Raw genomic sequence first — 21,016 nt, 5'->3', positions numbered from 1 at the left:
TTAAGCTTCGTAAGAAATTACTAAACTTTGTTAAGAAATTAATGTTTCTTCAAGAACAGTAAGATAAAACCATCCATTCATTTTCTAACTGCTTCTCCCAATTCTGGGTCACAGGGGAGCTGAAGCCTTTCCCGGCCCCAATGGGCACAAGGCAGGGTACGTCCTGGATGCAACTCCAGTCCAGCGCAGGACACACATAGACACAACCACACACACTGGAGCCAGGACCAATTTCCCAGAAGTCAATTGACCTACCAGTATGTCTTTGGACTATGAGGGGAAACTGGAGCACCCATAGGAAACCCACATGAAATTGTGGAGAACATACAAATTCCACACAGATACAGTAGCATCCCAGTCTGCAACTGAACCCAAACCTCCAGTGCAGCAACACTTTAGGGCCAGTAGGATACATGGTAACACAAAATGGTCCCAAAAACACATAGAAACCATTCTAATCTGCATCTTACTGTTCTTGAAGAAATGTCAATCCTGCACTTGCAGCAAGATCTCCATTTACACTGCAGAACCTGATACTAGTTGCAGACAGCTTGGGTTTTCTTCCTTAACCACTTCTACTGTTAGCTGCACTGATTTCTCAACGCCCCTCAGGGTCTTACAAACAGCACTGAACGAAACATGACGGATAGAGCAGCCGTCATTAGCAAGCATTTTGATTTCTATTAGTCGTGGGAGATTTCCTCCCCAGGAGCCACACATTTAAAAGTCTTCAATCAAATCCCTGTCTTTATCTACAGTATAGAGGGCCTGAGGCTGTGTGTCACTTTCTGTCGGGCTGCCTGACAGCCGATGACCTTGAAATACTGTAATACCGTGTCAGTGTAATACTGGATTAGGAAATATTTCAACTTTATACAAAAGCTATTGGTTTACAATCCACAATTTACATGACGTGCCCAATTTGACTTCTGTTTCCTAACAGAATATATCCAATATTGTTTTTTTAAAGCAAAATTGACCCAGTTATTAGAAAAGCAGAGGAGTAGCATGATTCAGGGAAACACTGATGCCAGGGAACATCTTGACACCGGAATTTACTAGTGTAAAGGAGAATTTACTGTACTTATGCCTTCGTTTCTGCATTGCTTTTGCACAGTTTTCGATTCTACTTATAAATAATTTGAGATAGCTCCTGGGAGCACCAATTTTAGTAAAACTAGCAGAAAGTATAAAAACATGGAATCTAAGACCATTCCATTTTTAGACAGCCAGGAGTCAGTAAAATCAATCTAAGTCATTCTGTGAGGAGGCTAAAGAGAAACTCTAAAGGGTCTAAAGAACAGGGTCTTCAGTCCCCCAGTGGTGTGCGTGGCGCAGTGCTGTGATCATGCTGCCCCTCTGCTGTGAGCACTCACATGTTGACGGCGGCACAGGCCTGGCTCGGCCTGGGTGGTTACCTTCTCGAAGACACCAGAGTCATGACTCTTCAGCTTGGATTTGGTCTTATAGTTGCCCACCTCTGCTGTGTCCTTACTGATCTCACAGGAGACCTGGCGGCTGGCTGGGCGCGAGTTAATGCTGGATAGTTCTGCCTCAGTGTCTGTCCAGCCCTGAGAGAGAAAACTCATCTAACTCATGCAAGTGATGCTCCAGTAATTGGCTTTTGGGTATAGGAAGCTGGCACCATGAGGGCTCACTAACCATAAAGTTACAGACTGGCCACTCTCACTCCAATATGGCTACATCCACTGCACATACACTGCAAGTTCTTCTGGTTCATCACAGGAGACAGGGCTGCTCTTAGTGACTGTCCACATTGTGGCCAACTAGACAAAGTAACCTTTGTTTACAAGTGTTTGCCAAACTGCTGCTGTAAAGTATAAGACAGCAGGGACATTTACCTAATACAGTAATATTATGATTAATATAATAATATTAATATTATAGTCAATATTATTAATATTGTTAATATACTGTAGGTAATATTATAGTTAATTATCAAGAAAGGGAACAGGTGCAGAAAACTCTCACTGAAGCATGAAGAAGAGCGCACAGTGAGCTGAAACAGCTAGAGAGTGAGGAGGAGCACAGAGAGTGAGCTGAAACAGCTGGAGAGTGAGGAGGAGCACAGAGAGTGAGCTGAAACAGCTGGAGAGTGAGGAGGAGCACAGAGTGAGCTGGAACAGCTGGAGAGTGAGGAGGAGCGCATAGTGAGCTGAAACAGCTGGAGAGTGAGGATGAGTGTGGAGAGAGTGAGAAGGAAGAACTGGAGAGTGAGGAGGAGTGTGGAGAGAGTGAGGAGCAAGAGCTGGAGAGTAAGGAGGATTGTGGAGAGAGTGTGTGCAGTGAGACTCGGACACACAGGCAGTGGTGTGCTTACAGACTCGCTGTCGGAGGCGGAGGAGAGGCGGGACTTGCCGCCGCAGTGGTAGGCAGAACTGATCTCGGAGGACTGGCTGGTGACAGTAGAGCGTCGAGTGGACTGGAAGCTGCTGGAGTAGCGGGAGTCCTTTCGGGGGACCCGCAGCAGGACACCAAGGCAGGGGATATACTTAGCGATAGCTGACCTGCAACCCCGAGATCAGAGCGTGAGTGCGCTGTGCCACACGGAGACCTGACAGCAAGGCACTCTCACTTCACACTGGGACAGCATGACTCCACTGCCTCCTCGCAAGACCATACCAGTGCTTTCCCATGCTGCTCTAGGCCATGACAAGGCTAGACAGGAAGCCGTAGCAGCATGCAGCTGATGAGGTTCATTTCATGTAGAAAAGTCAAAAGGTGTAAAATACACTCTTTCGACCTATAACACCCTTCCTAGGTATCACACACATGGTGCATTTCATGCTTTTTTCAGTAAAAATAAATTAATCTCTACACATTCTTAAATAATAATAATAATAATAATAATAATAATTGCCTACACTTATATAGCGCTTTTCTGGACACTCCACTCAAAGCGCTTTACAGGTAATGGGGACTCCCCTCCACCACCACTAATGTGCAGCAGAACACTCACCACACATCAGCGGGGAGGAGAGAAGAGTAATGAAGGCAATTCATAGATGGGGATTATTAAGAGGCCATGATTGGTAAGGGCCATGGGAAATTTGGCCAGGACACCAATGGATTACACGCCTACTCTTTTCGAGAAACACCTTGGGATTTTTAATGACCACAGAGAGTCAGGACCTCGGTTTTACATCTCATCTGAAGGATGGCATCTATTTACAGTATAGTGTCCCCATCACTATACTGGGGCACTAGGACCCACATGGACCACAGGGTGAGTGCCCCCTGCTGGCCCCACTAACACCTCTTCCAACAGCAACCTTAGTGTTTCCCAGAAGGTCTCCCATACAGGTACTGACCACGCTCACACCTGCTTAGCTTCAGTGGGTTGTCAGTTGTGAGTTGCAGAGTGATATGGCTGCATAAATAGGTTAAACTGATAACACACAGTAATGCACAGGGTGCCTATGAAGTAGCAGCCATATCACCCTGCAACTCACAACTGGCAGCCCACTGAAGCTAAGCAGGTGTGAGCCTGGCCAGTACCTGGATGGGAGACCTCCTGGGAAAAACTAAGGTTGCTGCTGGAAGAGGTGTTTGTGGGGCCAGCAGGGGGCGCTCACCCTGTGGTCCACGTGGGTCCTAATGCCCCAGTATAGTGATGGGGACACTATACTGTAAACAGGTGCCGTCCTTCGGATGAGACGTAAAACCGAGGTCCTGACTCTCTGTGGTCATTAAAAATCCCAGGGCGTTTCTCGAAAAGAGTAGGGGTGTAACTCCGGCGTCCTGGCCAAATTTCCCATTGGCCTTAATCAATCATGGCCTCCTAATAATCCCCATCTATGAATTGGCTTCATTACTCTCTGCTCTCCTCCCCACTAATAGCTGATGTGTGGTGAGCGTTCTGGCGCACTATGGCTGCCGTCGCATCATCCAGGTGGATGCTGCACATTGGTGGTGGTGGAGGGGAGACCCCATTACCTGTAAAGCGCTTTGAGTGGAGTGTCCAGAAAAGCGCTATATAAGTGTAAGCAATTATTATTAATTATTATAGGTTGGCCTATTCAAACAGCTGGGCACACAGCTGGGACACGGGGAACACATCTGCAGAGGCCTACAGTATATTGCATCATGTACAACTGAGAACAGGACTGTGACAGGCCCGACATCTACTGTAGCAAGTGGTTCAGAGGCCAAGCACATGACAACTCACCATGCACAAAGAAAACAGTTCAAAGGAGCCTTTATTGCACAACATCTTCTGTAACACAAGAGGACTTTCCCTACAAAACACCCAACCACTGAGCAAATCATTACATACCTTTTGCTTTTTATTCATAGCCTTTACATCATTACCTTAATTGCTATATCCATCTATTTCCTAACCGCTTCTTCCAATTCAGGGTCGCAGGGTATCCAGAGCTTAGCCCAGCAAACAACAGGCGCAAGGCAGGATACACCCTGGACGGGATGCCAGTTTATTGTGGGTCACATACAGACACAGACACTCACACCAGGGCAGTTTTCTCAAAAGCTAATTAACCTACAGTACCAACATGCCTTTAGACTGTGGGAAGAACTTGAATTACATGCGCACACAGCAAGAACATACAAACTCCACACAGATAGCAGTGCAGGAATTGAACCCAGGGTCTCAGCTCTGCTGGGTCACTGCACCACAATGCTGCCCAAGACCAACTTCTTAGTAACATCTAAAAGATTGTTGGTCTTATTAACACAATCGACCAACTCGTGAAAGCTTACCTCTTTCTAGCTGCTGGCCTAGTGCAAAGTGCAAACAAGGGAAAATGTGCACAAGTCACTTTTTAGATGAGTCACACCCTGCTCGGTCCCCCTTAACAGCTCTGAGAGTTCAACCACTGACACCTCCTGATTGGAGTGTAGCATGGAGCCAGGAATCACACAGTCAGATATTGTCTTTCTGTGACACAGTTACCTGTACTTGGGGTGTGTGATGGCATAGATGATGGGGTTGTGGATGGCTGAGGCTTTGGCGATCACAGCTGGCACGGAGTTCATGTAGGGGGTGAGGACATCCGAGTACCTGGGGAAGTATGCAGAACGGTGGAGGAAATGGTTGCATTTCAGATCATAGTGTCACTCGTCATGACTCATCTAGTGTCACTCACTGGAAGTGCATTTTAGATAAAGTTGAATAAAATAGATTGGAATATGTCAGATATTACAGTACATGTACATACAACAGGTATTGTATCTAAACGTTTCAGTACATTTCAGCACATTTGTAGAGCCCTGGTTTTAAAGTAGCAACAGGAGTATTAAGCTTGAGTGCAATGAGAATATGTTTCTTTATGTTTCTCTGCTGAGTGGAGAAAGGAAGAGGTCATCTTTCTTCATCAGGTACCCACTTGATTCACAAGGCCACACTACCTGAAACTTATCTGTTGGTGGTTGCTCTCTCTCTTTTAAGTTCTATACTAGTTACTTTATTATCTATGTCAAGGCTGTTAGTTTCAAGATGGTAGGGCTTCAGAAAGATCTCCCATAAAACAGTATTTCTCACATTTTCTCATTTACCTACTGCATCTCTGTCTTTAATACCTCCCACACAGGAAAATGAATCCCTCTACAAACATCTCTGAGAAAATGACTTACTGTGAATGACTTAATATCTATAGTATGTGTATCACCAAATCACCAAAGAATGCGGAATATTGTGTATAGAGCACAAGAATTTAATGTCATATGAATCCAAGAACATAGTGTAGAACATAACACTTGCTCTCCACAACACTCCACGCAAATCCTTCTCTCTGAAAGCAGCTGTTTGAAAGAGGACGCACTCAATAGTCAATAATCCTCACTCTGCACCTCAGTGCCGAGCCTGTCCTGTCCTTACCCTGCGAAGGCTGTGAGGGCCACAGTAGAGTAGGGAGACCAGGAGAGGACATAGAGGAGGATGACGATGAGAGCAATCTTAGCCATCTTCCACTCGTTCTTCAGCCGCTGGTACTTCTTCAGAGACTGCTTGCTGTCGTCACTGCTGATCTTGCTAACAGCCCTGTGTGAGGCACACAAACACAGAATGACCCACCGCCCACCCCCACACACAACAACAAGAACCTCAATCTTCAGTGCTACATTTGATATATTCCAACTCTGTAACTCCAACACAGGAGGGCAAACCCAGACAACTGTGTGTCTCTCTGTGGAAGGACACCTGCCTGCTCATTGAGAGCTCCACACTGGTCGTTCTCAAGACTCACTGGGTGATGCAATCCATCTTTACAGATCCTGTAGTTCCTCACACAGCCTTTATTCTGAGCCATCTGTACAGAATGTCTAATTTTTTACACTGGACTCCACAGGAGGAGAGGAACTATGAAGAGCATCCTGACAGAGTCTAATACATGAGCATTGTGGCCACATTCCTTTCCTTTTCTGCTCTGAACTAAACAGGAGTGGTAAGTTAAACACACTGGCAGCCTGAGACAATAGGGCACCCTGCAGAAACTGGTCAGCTACACTGGTTGTCACATGACAGGCCCTCTCACATTTCTCACACCCCACGGGCTGGGTGCAGAGATAATGGGGGTAGATGGGGGGGTGTGAGCTCCAGTAGCTGCTGTGAGCAAATCGGGAGCTCATGTAAGATCAGAGACTCACTGTTCAGCACCACAGGAATAATAGCTAGCAGTAAACGTGTTTTGTTTCTAAAATTTTTCAGTAGGTGCCTTATTTATAGCTTTAATTCAAAAACTGCAATTATTTCCCTTTGAACATATCTGTTATTTATGATGGAACTGATGTTTTGTCCAAAACGTTTTTCACAAGGCTCACCTTAACAGGCTGCTGTAAAAACTAACATGACCCTCATACCTTCAGAGTCCCCAGCTGAAGGCCTGGGCTGTAAATTAGGAGCCCTTGTCTCATCTCCAGTTCTCACTGGCTACAGCATGCCCCACTTCTCCTTCGACCTGAGCTCATCTTGAGTTATGTAGTGACGTTGGTTTAATTCAACTAGCCGGGCCCTTTCATACACGTCTGTAGCTGTTCGTGTTTTAAATAAATGTACAAAACCTGATAGATTGAGGAGCAGAGCTACAGTATAAGCCTCTTGCTCAAAAGGTAAGTTACAGAGCATGCCCTTCGGGATACTGAAACAGGGTTTAAAAATAGATCCAGAAAAGTTTTAAATTCAGATATAAAAAATTCAGAAACACTTCGACATTTATCCCACATGCATTCATAAATGTCAAAGCATGTCTGAAATACCTCTCAGTTTTGAAACGTGAGGAAGTGCCACTGTGACAATTCCCTCCCAGCCCAGCCTGCGGGAGACTGGCCAGGGACTCACTTGTTGGTGGCGCGGATGGCTCGGAAGATGAAGACGTAGCAGTAGATGATGATGAGCAGTGGGATGAAAAAGACGAATGTGAAGAGCAGCATGGTGTAGGCTCGCACCGAGGGGGTAAAGGTCATGTAGTCCCAAGTGCAGGAGGTGAGGAGGCCTTCGGGGACGTAGGCGCCTGGGGAGAGACAGAGCCGCCGGCTTGCTCAACTACTCTCTGCCAGTGTTACACACAGCCAACTGAACTGAAACAAGCAGCTCTGGTGCAAAGGCACATCAACTGAAACACAACTGCAAGCATAAAATACAGCACACATCAACAGATTAGTCAGGGCCTGTGACACTGTGTGAGCAGTGCCTGATGCATATGATCATTGAGAAGGCTGACATTAACAGCACCGCTTTGGTACTTCTGTGGGAAACCCAGAAAAATCCTCAGTTCTGGGGGATCACCTCTTGAAATACTGAAACTGAACTCTGGATAGGTCCATACCCTGGGTTTTAAAAAGGGTTTCATCATTCCTGCAATTGCAAAATCTCTGATTTAGGTGTGTAGGTACTATGTTTTCAATGTTCATTTATTAAATGAGGAGATTTCTTTTTAAGTACTAAAAAGAATACTAAGAGACTACTAAATACTAAGAGACTACTGAAAAAATACACCAAAATTCTTCGGAATTTTGAATGAAATATCGATTTAATATTTATATTTAACACAGATATCATTCTGTACCCTGAAAAACATTTAGATATACAGTAAATTAATAATTTAGCAGTTGGAATACATTAAAACATAGGGATGTTTTCCACAAGTTACAGTATGATTAAAACATGCAGTAAGGAATTTATTTATTTACCATTGTCTTGCCTACAGTATACTCTTCCCAGAGCCCAGACTAACTAGATACCCAATTCCTCCAGGCCCTTGAGAGCCCCATCCTGCAAGCCCACATTCCTGCCCAACACTTAACGACTGAACTGAACTAATTACTGGCTTCATTTAACAGATTTCCCAGCAACCCAGATGCTACTGACCTGAACAAAACCTGCTGGCCCGTGTCCCTGTAGGACTGCACCTGGGCCCCTTTTTCGGCTTCCTGTCACACATGCTCATTACAACTCAGAAATATTACAGCTCCGAAGTGATTTTGCCGCTTCTTTTTGTTAGCTTTAAATATCCCCATTTCAAAAAAGAAAATAACTAAAAATCAGGAAAGCTGAAGTTCCTCTAAGGAACTCTAATTCCTCTAAGGCCAGAAGCACTTCATGAGCATTTACATTTTCACTTTCCGACATTGTGTTTCTTTTAAACACGTAAAAGACACAGGAATTCTGCTTTCTTATGTTTCGACATGAAGAAAACTGACAAGCTTTGTACAGTAAGTCTCAGCGCCCTGGGCTGCAGACACATCTTTGGTTGTCCTGGAGTCTGCGCGGTTAGTCTGTCCCGGCCTGGAGCCATCTCTTTTCAAACAGAAGCAGAAATTCTTTATACAGGAGGGAAAACAAACAATGTGAATAAGCAGGATAGAGAGTGTCAATGAGTGCCACTAATTACCTCCTGAATCCATTGGCAGGCCTCTCTCTTCTGATTGGCTCTACTTCTCGTTTACTGTTTTACCAGTTAGAACAGAGGAACAGAGACAAACAAGAAGAGGCTGTTCTGTCTATCTAGGTCGTATGGTTGTTAGTAGCTAATTGATCTCATCCTGCTTGTTCTTGAAAGAAGCTGGTAAATCAGTTTCAACCACATGGCTTCTAGACTCCCATAGCCCTTCGGGTAAAGAACGGTCTCCTGTTCTCAGTTTCAAATGCACTTCCACATAGTTTCTACTTGAGCCCCCTGGTTTGTGTGTCACCGTTTGTTCTGAATTCATCTGAGTTTCTGGAATTCTGAGTTAATCACATCTGATTTCTTTGACTTTCAGATTCCTTTTCTTAAGCATCCCCATTTGTCTCCTCTCTTACTGTCATCTCTTCACAAGTCTTGGCTGCACTACTTTTCCAAATAAAACCATTTTAACAAAGAATCATGATGTTTGTCAGTCTGGAGCTGAGGAGTTTTTTTTTTTTATGGGATGCAAAGAGTTCCCACAACACTGTGGTTTCTGTATGTGTATTTATGGGGATATTATCCTGGTGTTAGTGTGTGTTGGAGGTTTGTCTGTCTGCCCTCCAATGGACTGGCGACCTATAGGTGTAGGGTGTACCCTGCCTTACACCCGTTGACGGCCAGCACAGACTTTGGCTCCCCTGTGACCTTGAATTGGAAGAAGTGGTTAGAAGACTGATGAATGGAAGGATTATCGCTTAGCTTACTAATGTAATAGACTGATATTGACAGACTCCCTTGTAGCAGTGAAACAGTGCATCACTTATGAAATGGCGCAGCAATTCCACAAAGCTGTGTACAGTTTGAATGGGAAGAGTCAGGTCGTCATGGGGTCCTCTAAGTATATTTCCTGACAGCAGTGTCACTCATTTTCCATAAAACTGGAGTTTATAATGGGTGTTCAGAAATGAATATGGATAACAAACACCACATTTCCAGATGTAATTGTTAGAATGCTGCCTTCACTCATTCATTCCTACTGCAGGAATCAAATGGTCGTGTCCATAAGGCCAGGCTGTTCCATCAGTCAAGAGGGTTAAAACCAAATCACATCTCAGTACCTGCACTGTTTCAGAGCTATTGACATGCAGCTTTTAAGTGTCAGAATTCCAAACAGGCATGTAAAAACAGAAAGAAAACAATACTAAAAACAAGAACAGAATTTCTGTCTAATGGCTGCTTGAACAAATTCTTTCTTTTTAAGGGGAGCCTTTTTGCAACCAGAAACACGAGGTTGCTCTGTACCAGCTGGTGTGGAGTGACACCCGCCCCCCACAGCGCACAGTGGAATCACTAATGATGATGATGGTGGCTGGGTGGATCAGTTCTCTCACAGTCCAACTTTTGTGAGACCTCTCCTGAAGACATTCTCCCACAGTTCCTGTCCTGCGTGCTCCTTCTATGACAGGCCTGATTTCGCCAGACACACTGTGTTGCTGTTCCCCCTTCCCCATCCCCTGTGTGTCCAAGCATGCCCACCTGGCACACAGAGCACTCTAACAACCTAGACTGCCTCAGTCAACAGAAAAAACATTAAAATCACCCTCCAACGATTTTTGAAAAAGGCAAAACAAATGTTTGTAAATAGGATCAGAGTAGACAGAAAAGAGACACAGGGATAGATTTTAAGGTTTAGATTCATTCTAAAAACATGTCTTTGAAATACATCTCCACATGTGTGTGTAGCAACATCAAGCTGAATTTCCACCATTTGCTGTTTCACAAATGCTACTTTACGCAAAAAACACTTCAAAGCTGTTTGTTTCTATTTATGTCACAGCCTGGGCCCCGCCCCAACTCACTCCAGCCGAAGAAAGGGGGCAGGCTCCAGCCCAGCGAGTACGTCCACACCGCGGAGAGGATGAGCAGGGCGCGCCTCCGGGACATCACTCCGATGGAGGCCAGCGGGCGCGTGATGACAAAGTAGCGGTCCACCGCGATCACCGTGAGCGTGATCATGGAGCAGATTCCGAACAGAGCGCCGCAGAAGGCGTACAGCTCGCAGCCTGCCGGCAGAGACAGAGCCCATCAGTCGCGCACCGCAGAGGAAATCACTCGCGTCAACAGATACAGAAGGTTATAAGCAGGAGACCATTCCGTCCTTTCAGCCCGTTTGGTGGTTAGTAATTAACTCATCCAAAGATCTCATTCAGTCATTTCTTGAAAGAAACTAGGGTATTCATATTCAGGTACTGTATTAATAACATCAATAATGTGTCTTGGTAGTTCATTCCATACTTCCACAACTCTTTGGGTAACGAAGCGCCATCTGTTCTCAGTTTTAACATTTAAGTGATTCCATATTTAACACAGTTCAGTGCAAAAATTAAATCTCACTATATACAGTAGTTTACCTTCCTGTTCTATCTTCCTGTACTTGTATCCTGAGTGTTACTGTGCTCCTGAACATCGTATGAAAAAACACATACAGTATATCTTGAAAAAGTCAACACGAATGAAGAAAAGGAGGCAAGTATTAAAACTCTCTTGTGCCTTTTGAATGACAAATAGATCTGTGGAGTCTTCACTGATAGTGTAGCACTCGCACACTCAGGCCTGGACCCAGAGGCCCCTGGAAAACATGAGCCATAAGGGCTGTGACTCTTCAAGATGGCTCAACAAAAATAAAGGCACTTGACAGGATTCCTTCAGATGACTTCTCTCACACCATCTTTCCCCTCCCTGGAGCGATGCCCTATAGCAGGGTGATCCTGGGTGGGTTAATCTGACAAATTGTCATATCTTGGGCTAGTTCTAATGTAGTGCTTTCTACAGTACATCATATAACACACTTCAAGACAGCTCTCTAAAAAGAAACCTTATACTGAATAACTGTTAATCAATGCAGATGTTTTCCTGGAAGAGGAAGTACAGTAGCACATCAATTTGCCAGCCTTTTCTATTTGGACATTTAAGACCCATCTCCCACCCTCCCAAAACTGAACCAAGAACCAGAACTGCTCCTTTCTATCTACTGGACTGCTGCTATAATTTTTTAGACATGTGATTGTAATTTCTCATCCTGTGTCACTAGTACTAACACTCAATTCCAGAGGACAGTCAAGATAATAAAACAGAAAATAACCACATGGCAACACAGTTTAAGAGGCTGAAATCACACAGAGTGATAGAGGAGCAGTGGTGGTTGTTGCGGTCGCTCGTCTGACAATATGCGGGATCACTGAACTTCAGTTTCTCAGTACTTCAGTGTCTTGCATCGCTGTGCTGCTCTTCCTGCTCAAGCAAAGAAATCCCTTGCAGTGTTTTCCCAAGATCAGAGGCTGGTTGCAGAGCAGCCTGTTATGCAATTAGGGCTCTTAATTTTTAAGTGCATCTTTTCTGACTGCCTGCTCTCCTTTGAACAGTAATCAGGAGTGACTGAGTCATCTTTAGAACCTAATTCCCTGTGACAGGATTGTGAATGTTCAATAATTTACTTTGATTTTAACCCACTTGGATAGAGTGGCATTGGCCTAGCCATATAGAAAAATTATACAAGCCCCAGAAGTGACAAAGTGGAACCCCATGACTGCTAGTGGAGAAAATCCCAGTGCATAATTCTATCAAGGAACACCTAATGTCCTCAGGTCCGTGACACTAGTCTTCACATTCGTCCGGTAGGCTTCCGAAAACCAACAGCCAAGTATTTTGATCCTGTGGTCTGGAATTCTACATCCAGATGGAGAGGATGTGGCTCCTACTTGGAATGAATGGCTGCATGGCTTTGTCAGAACGTCTCCCAAGTGGAAGAGAAAGCAGTGTCTTGGAACTGCATGTGCATTTTCTGAGTTGTTCTGAGTTGATCTGTCTTACTACACTTGAGGTGGAACAGGAGAGTCATTTGAAAGGAAAGACCTGATATGCCGGCATACTGCAGCTCTGTGCATGTGCAAAGGGTTCTGTTCTCAACTTTGTGAAGGATATGAATGCCACAGAGATACGCCACTGGAGAGGAAATTCACACCTGGAGATTTTGTTTTAAATAATAATGAGGGTTTCACCAAGAGGGAAAATGGAGGAAAGTGAAGGTTAAAAGAGAGGTGCACTGCTGAAATCTCTCCCAAGCCATCCAGGCGGAGTGCCGAGAGTGGGGGACTAATCTCTCTAAGGTTTTGCTTCAGAGGAATACTATATCCAGACAGTAATCAGAGTCAGTCTGGGTTGCTCTCCAGGAACCTACTGCTTGAATTTCTGGAAGCTGAAATGAAAGAGCGAATCAGCAGTCTTGCCTCGTGGGCTTGTTGGGCAGGATGGGTGTGGATTTTCGCCCTCAGTGGAAGACATGCAGCAGAGGAGCAAAGCAGCAGGGCAGTAGCAGAGCTCGAATGACACAGAAGCACCTTCCTTAACTGTAGCTCGCAGGTCTAATGTCACTGAAGAGTTGGAGCTCCTCGGGGAACAGGGGGAAGGCATAGTAAAGGGAGGAAAAGGGTGCCGCCGTTGCATTACCCCAGAGAGGGCTGGCAGAGGCGGAGAGTTGGAGGCAGAGGGTGGTGAGAAATGGGAGTACATTGGAGGAGTGGAAAAAGTGAGATGAAGCAAATTAGAAACGACATGATGGCCTTGGGGATTAATGTCTGTGGCGTAACTAAGATGACCAAATGGGAAAACCAGTTTTCTCATAGGGTGGGAGTGGGAATTCAAGTTCAGAAAGACATTTTGAAAAGTTACCTACTGTTACCAAGAGCCACTTCTTGCAATGGTTATATAACAACAAGAGTTTTTCCTTGTTCTGGTTTACTTTTTTTGTCATAAGAAACAAGGGATTTCAGGATCAACAGTGGGTTTTTTGAATGACCTCCCCACCCATCTTTACTTTGTGTTAAGAGCAGTTAATGTAGGTCATGATCTAAAGTGTCTGATTTGTGTTACTAGAAGAATGCTCACCGATTCCCACAACACAAAGTTACAAGGAAACCCAGCCAATATAAATCCTGGTTTGCACAGTATCAGGTTTGCACATATTTGAGAAAACTGAAATGCATGGATTATCTGGTCAGAGAAGAAAAGAGAACAAACAACTGCACAAGAAAAAACAAGCAAGTTTCCACTCATACAACAAAATAAATCCTGGCTGGCATAGCTATCTTTGTATTTTTAGTCCTGATGAAACACCATGACAAAGTGTTTTAGAAATGGTCTATTTTAATAACGAAACATATAGAGGTTTATTTCACATTAAAAAATAGAAAGAAATAAGGAAGACACAAGGTTTTGTCTCTGGAGCCACCTTACATGTGAGGAACTTGGTGTTCGGTGTGGAATTATAACTACTTCTGCTTTTATTAATATATGGCATATTTCTATTCCTTAGTGTCAGTATATTGCCATAATTCCCCACTCAAACTTTATTAGTACTGTATTAACTGAGTGACATAAGTGTGATGATAACCAATATTTGCTGCAGATTAATCACAAGGTGGTAACACAATCCAACCCTGACCGTAGGCTGAACCAGAACCCATACCTTTGCACAGGGTAACTTGTTAATACTTTTAACAGTTACACTTCTTATCCATTTATAATGCAATTATGGACATATAAACTGAAGTGTGATCAATTGTTCTAGAGTAACCAAGGAATATAGTAATAATAACATAGTATATTTACCACGGTACAATGCTGTGGGAATCAACATGAGAAGCCTAGAATCCTATTAAACAAACTGTTTTGGGGGAGGGGGGAAACTGTGGTTTGCTATTCTTTACCATGGTTCATTATTCTAGGATTTTTTCAAATGAGGTTATAGGATTCAACAGAATATTTTATTTTTAATGTGACTTCATTTATTCTAATTTTGACTGCAATCTTCAATAAAAGTTTAAAGCCATTGTGTGCTTATCTAAATCAGTTCCTTTAATAAAAAGAATGATAGCATCATCTCTCATCACAAGTCAGGTTGCCTGTGATAACCGCTTTGCCATCTTTGTTAGACAACCTGCTTGATGGCTGTCCACTGCCTCGTACTGGTCCGTTCGAGACACTGTCTTTCCCTTTTCAGTTAAGGCTGGTGCTGAGAACCGCCTGGCTCCCTGCAGAAGCCAAGGTGTCGCTGAATTCATTTGCAACTTCAGCAGATCAATGATCGGTCCACTGAAAAAATCTTGAGCCCCCTCAGCTGTCCTTTCTTCTTTTCTTAGCTGCTGTCTCGGGAATGATAACCGAGATGTGATCTGTGAATTAATTACTGTACTCTGGTGTGCAGAAAGGATACAAACCTTCCAAAAGCTTTTTGGGTAGAAGAGACAAGAGATACCCCTGCGCACTTTCCCAGCAGACAATGATCACACCAGAACACCATCAAGTGGAATGAGCAAAGTCTTTTTAAAGGTCATCATTCTCAGGGGAGAATTTCTCCTTTTCTGACTTACCTGGTAACATTAAGGTTATGAGAAACAGCAGGTATCAAAGCACAGCACCCGGCTCCTGCAAGCTTTACTCCGGTTACCTTTTTCGCCAAAGATCCACCTCTTGTGCATGCTGGTTGTGAAGAAAACAGGGGCCTGCGTGAGGCACATGAGGAAGTCTGTGATTGCCAGGTTGATGATGAAAATGTTGGCTGGTGTCCTCAGGCTCCTACTCCTGCAAGACAGCGCACAAACAGAGCACTGTTATCGTAAAAGCCTCATATCAGCTTTGCACTACCTTTGAACAAAGTGCTGGAACTGGCCCAGAGTGATTCATATCAACAACCCAAGTAGTCTGTAATTCACGAGGCTTATTCCTAAAGCCGTTTAGAGAGAGTCTGTAAATGGATTGAGTCCCTTATAGCCTACAGTAGTTGTCACTGTTTCAAACCTGGAACCTGCTACATCATATATAATTTGGCACCAGCAGGAACTATGCTCCTTTAATCAGTCCTCATGTTGCAGCAATATATTGTGGACCTTGCACTCAGACAAATGATTGGCCTTTAAAGGTAGTGTCAGAGGGGTAGATGTACAGGTCCTCATTGTTTCCCAGAGCTGCTACATATTTGGTGATTCTCAACAGAGGGAGTAAACAAGAAATAATTGGTAATAATTCCAACATTTATAAAACAGACAGAATAGGATATGTTGGCAAATGAAGAAACTGATTAATCAGATGCATGAGGCAAAAAATGAAAAGAAAACAGGACTCATGTTCTACATACTGTACAGACCTGTGTACTATACTGAAAAATAATGTCAGGAATGATTTCGAGTGACTGGGACAGAAGTGGCTTGGTTCATCCATGTTGCATGTTGCAATATTTTTAATATTCTTTTATACTAAAAAAAATATCATTAGACCATTGGAACCCAACACTTCTTTTGAGTAATAAGTTCACTGGAAGTTATTCGCACAGAAACAGGATTTTTTTTCACATGGGTTCAAAAAGAATCTCAGACCTGTAATGACAGTATTTTAATTAAATTATTTTTTGTATTCCAAAGAGGAGCTTGTGTGAAATTGTAAATTAAATTACAGAAGAGTAATTTGTAGCTAAAAAGCTACAATAAACTCCTTTATTAATGGATTATGGGGAACGCAAGATGTTATATGGGGCAGATTAATTTTGTTTTCTAAAATAGCAATAGCTCAAAATCAGTGCCAGATTCTCTAAAACCTTCTCCTGGTTAAAGACAAATTCAGGGGCACCCCCTCTTTATCTGACTCAGAATTTTAAGCCCCAGATTTCAAGAACACTGCCACTCAAAAAAACTAAATAAACTTGATCTGGGACCATGCCGAAGAATTCTGCAGTGCAGTGTTCAACAGTGTTCAACTACAATATTGTCTAGATATTGTCTAGACCTCTCCTTTCTACCACTGTCCAAAGGGGGTTTGGGGCACTAGGTGGAAGAGCAAGAGCAAAGACAGAGAACTGAAAATGAGACACACAGAAATAGGTTCAAGGAACTTCAGTTGTAATGCGGAACTACTGAGGCTTGCTAAGACCCGTTCACACCATGAAACAGTCATGAAGAAAAAACACATACCCAAGACTTCTACGTTATGGGCACATCTCACATGGCAACAACCACATGGAGTCACGCACATAAATCAGGAATTTACTTAGTTCTGGGTATTGACTGTCTAGTACAACAAACCAGTTTGGATGCTAATTCATACAAGAGAAATGTCCTTCAGACACGTAGAAACAAGCCCATTTTGTTCATATCACATACTGTATTTTTGCTGAATATAGGAGGGCTAGAGTGAAAATATACCTGCTGAAGGCATAGATCACCAGGAAGTTGCCCAACAGTCCTGTGATGCCCACAGCAAGAATGACAGCTCCAATGGTGTAGTGGGCATGGTCCGGCACGTCCACCGTGGGGAAGAGGTGTGACGCCTCCTGCACCACAGCCACCTGAGGGCAAACAACAAAATTTTATCAAATCAGACAGCAGGAAATACCATCACTTTAGTGAACAGGAATGACTATCCTAGTGTACACATTCAAGGCCTTTAAAGAGAAATACATATGGCTTCAAAACCCTCCTTTTGAGGTAATTTAAAAGATCCTTAGTTTGCCGGTTTTGTCTGCCAGAATAACAACAGTATACTGTACTGCAAAGCCTTAGCAAATTACAATGAGTACCCTCAACAATGATGATCACAGGGCTGGCACAACTGGGCTTGTAACAATGCTGGCATTTGCACCACCCTAAATCACCATGCTGCCACTGTCACCTTAATCTTCTATGTTTTAAAGGGTTCATCATCCATGCTTGCAGACTCTTTTATTGGTCTTCTCTCAGAGAAGTTACATGGATTTTTGCTTTATTGATCTCTTCTCCGTGTTTTGCTCATTCTGATCTTTCATCATCTCAATATCTGCACTATTTATTCATCAAATTAGACTGGAGTATTCTACTCAACTTGCTCCATGTCTCCCAATCACTCAGGATCTTTAATGGAGTTTTTAAGAGCAGTTTGGAAGGGATAAGCAGAATTGATTAAACTCAGCTGCCACAACACTCATTAATTCTGATGTAATCCCTCACTCTCCATATGTACCACACATCAACCTCTTCTCTTCCTCACTCATTTTTCGCATCCCTCCTCCAACCCCTCTCTACCTTTGCAGCTACCCCCTCAGTCACATAGGGGCCCTATCCTCCCTGTCCAATGGCCAGGAGGTTGGCCCTCAGCCGAGCGGATTAAGTCACGTCTTCGCATTTCAATAAACAATTCTACTTTCTTTCAGTCTTTTCCTTCCCTCGTGATCTAATATAATCAGGCACTCGATCAACTCTGCTCTTTCAACATTTCCTGCACTTACGGTTGATAATAATCCATTTTTGTGGACACTCTCCTACACCAGCAGATCCTGTTTGTCCAGGGATGCCACTCATTAATCACCACTTGCACTCCTGACACAGCAGCAGCCTGTTTGTTCTCTCTGACACTTCTTAACCTCCCTCTGAGACTGCACACCTGCCTGCTGATGGTATAGCCAGCCTGGAGTTCTGAGTACTGCATAGACTCCCTTCACTCTTTGTTGTGAAAAAGAAGATATGCTGCTACCTTGCCAGGCACTGCCCTGCTCCTCCGGGTGCCAACACTTCCTTCAGCCCTGGTTCTGATGGTCAGCTCTGTTCCTCAGCAGCACACTTCAACCCCATTGAGCTTGACGAATGGATTGCCGTATAGGCCACCTGTCCAGCAATTTTGGCATCCCTCTGTATAGACTTATCTATATTTTCTCTGGCATTCTCTGCTTGTCAATTCACTGAATTAATCAATCACCTGAATATAGGGAATGATAGCCCTGCATAATGCGAAGCTTGATGCAGGTGCCCATGCAGTGCCTTATGTTTGTGGTGATGTTTTGTGCTCACTATTTTTGAGGATGCCCATTTTTACAATACAGGGCACTGCAAATATTGTCTTTAATTGAGAAAACTATGTTCCTCAATGCTGAACTTTTGAACTCCTGACTTGGTACTGTTTATTGAGTTTATTGCATGCAAGGAACAATAAGATCAAAGTATTGTTCGGAATATAGGTACAAAACTTCCAGCTTATATAGCAAACTTCAGCCGTGTTTCTGACGCAAATTGTTACCATGGTATTGGGGGGGGGGGTCACCTGTGTTTGGACTTTCCCAAGACCTTGACCAAGACTTTGACCACTGTTAATGGTCGGTTTTATCTTTCCTTAGTTAGGGGGTCTCTAGCTTGCACTTGGAATTTCTTATCAGTTAACTCCCATCCCTCTTTGTGCAGAAAGAAATCAGTTAACCCCCTTTCACATCTTATATCCTTCTTCATTACCTTTTGAAATAAAAAAACTATTATTCTACCTAGTAAATATTCAAGCTTTTTTCAAATTCCTCATGGTCTGAAAACTTTTGAAACTGTCCTTTTCTGCCCAGTAGTTATTGCAATGCTATTTGCCAGGTTTGGTGTCTGCCATCAAATTCCTTAATCGGTGGACAGAGAACAAAGCAAAGAGGAGAGGGGCAGCTTCCAGACAGTTTCAGTAAGCCTGCTTTCTTGTCAGAGGTTCAGATCCTGTCTCCTCCGTGCTGGTTGTAGCAAAGAGATGCTGAGACAGCAGCCTGAGCAAGAAATCAAGACCCTAGTGTTTGCCCTGTCAAAGCACACGGGTCATTGCAGGGCCCATTTGTACGCAGCTCCAGCAGCAAAGAGGTGAGAGACACACAGACAATATGTGGCATTGAATCCTGTGGCTGCTTTATTGATCAAGTTCATGATAATCATGACAACTAAGCAAACTGTAGAGCTCAGACTGCTTGTCCTGGGTCCTGAGAATCCCCATCATTTAGGATTCATGGGTCATCCTTTCATTCATAATTTCTAAAAACTTGGAGTAATTCCAGCTTTGCACAATTTCCAACGTAATGTGTTAAGAAGCTGTTAGCATTGGAAAGATGGACACCCTACCTAGAGCCTTCCAGGCCCATTCTTGTCTCTGAGGTAACAGAAAAAGAAAGATTGCAAAGAAAAGGAAGCCATTTAGCTTATTCAATTGCTGATGGCCCATTGATCAAGGATCTCATCCAATCATTTCTTGAAGCATCCAATGGGAAGTGGTGTCAATTAAATATCGAGGCTGCTTGTTCCACACATTTGTGTAAAGTAACTTGTGCTTTCTCATTTTACTTTAATTTTTGTTGGTCCAGGATATCCACTGGGATAACTTTAATAATTAACTTTCAGTATTTTCAATATGAATGCGCCTCATTATCTAGACTAAAGATACTAAACACTCACAGTTAAAGAGATGAAGTACCTTTTACTCATCTCAGCAAAGGATATTCTTACCAGTGCTGGAATGGGCCTGTATCTTCTCTGAATTCATCTCCCTGCAGCCTTTCCTTTCCGGTAACATCTACTGCTGCATACACTGATCATCAAAGTTGACCTGTATTTGTATATCAGAGAGCACAGCTGCTATGATGGACTGGCATGAGCCTGACGGTTGCCCCCGTGGCTGAGCCTGTGGGCACACAGTCTTATCATCGAGAGTCACATTGCTCCTCCAAGCTGCGCTGGCTCTCCCACAAACAGCGGAGTCACAGGATGGAAAAAGGTGGCGAAGAGCCCTGAGATGTGTGCTTTTCAGAGGAAGTTGTGCCATATCAGCATTTCCCACATCCTGGTACAGCACTCAGTTTAGCTGATCTACAAATGGTTGTTCTGTATTGGAAGGGCATACAGAAATAATGGTCAACACCCCATATGGATTTAAAATCCCAATTGATTATTAATACAAATATTAAGGGTTTGGCGTTTTCTGATGCTGAATAAAAGGCTGTCAGGATTTAACCTTTCGGACATGTACTGTAGGGAGTTACACCTGCAGCCCAAACCCATGACCACCAAGAGTGGCAAAGCAGGTGAAGATGTGAAAGATCCCAGGTTCAGTGGTGCTTTCACAGTGCATGTCAGTTACCTGTCACACACAATGCTGTGATGAAGCCTATTCTGCAAGACCACCAGTGAAAGAGCTAAACAGTTCCATTAGTCCACAAATTGCTGCACAGCTTTCTTTTGCTGTCCCTAGATGGAGAGTAACGCACATGCAGTTACTGTACATCAAAGTGCAATTAGAAGGGCAGGAGAAATTCCTTGAAGACTTCAGTGCTGTTTCAGTTC

General features: G+C 43.6%; 1 protein-coding gene across 2 annotated transcripts in view; it reads right to left on the bottom strand.

The window, feature by feature from the left end:
* The window catches only part of opn4a (opsin 4a (melanopsin)), a 61,112-nt gene that overhangs the window by 11,796 nt on the left and 28,300 nt on the right, over positions 1-21,016 (bottom strand). For both annotated transcript variants that reach the window (XM_088636090.1, XM_088636091.1), the window contains exons 2-9: positions 17,117-17,259; positions 15,370-15,503; positions 10,724-10,927; positions 7,316-7,487; positions 5,858-6,019; positions 4,934-5,041; positions 2,342-2,528; positions 1,419-1,571 (exon numbers count right to left, since the gene is read on the bottom strand). In XM_088636090.1, coding sequence (XP_088492216.1) covers positions 1,419-1,571; positions 2,342-2,528; positions 4,934-5,041; positions 5,858-6,019; positions 7,316-7,487; positions 10,724-10,927; positions 15,370-15,503; positions 17,117-17,259 — 1,263 coding nt within the window. The remainder of the gene's footprint in view (positions 1-1,418; positions 1,572-2,341; positions 2,529-4,933; positions 5,042-5,857; positions 6,020-7,315; positions 7,488-10,723; positions 10,928-15,369; positions 15,504-17,116; positions 17,260-21,016) is intronic.

This window comes from Lepisosteus platostomus, chromosome 6 (genome assembly GCF_059453375.1).
Source record: "Lepisosteus platostomus isolate fLepPlt1 chromosome 6, fLepPlt1.hap1, whole genome shotgun sequence".
NCBI classification, from domain to species: domain Eukaryota; kingdom Metazoa; phylum Chordata; class Actinopteri; order Semionotiformes; family Lepisosteidae; genus Lepisosteus; species Lepisosteus platostomus.
Note: the sequence above shows the minus strand (reverse complement) of the source record. Positions and strands in the feature narration are given on the sequence as shown.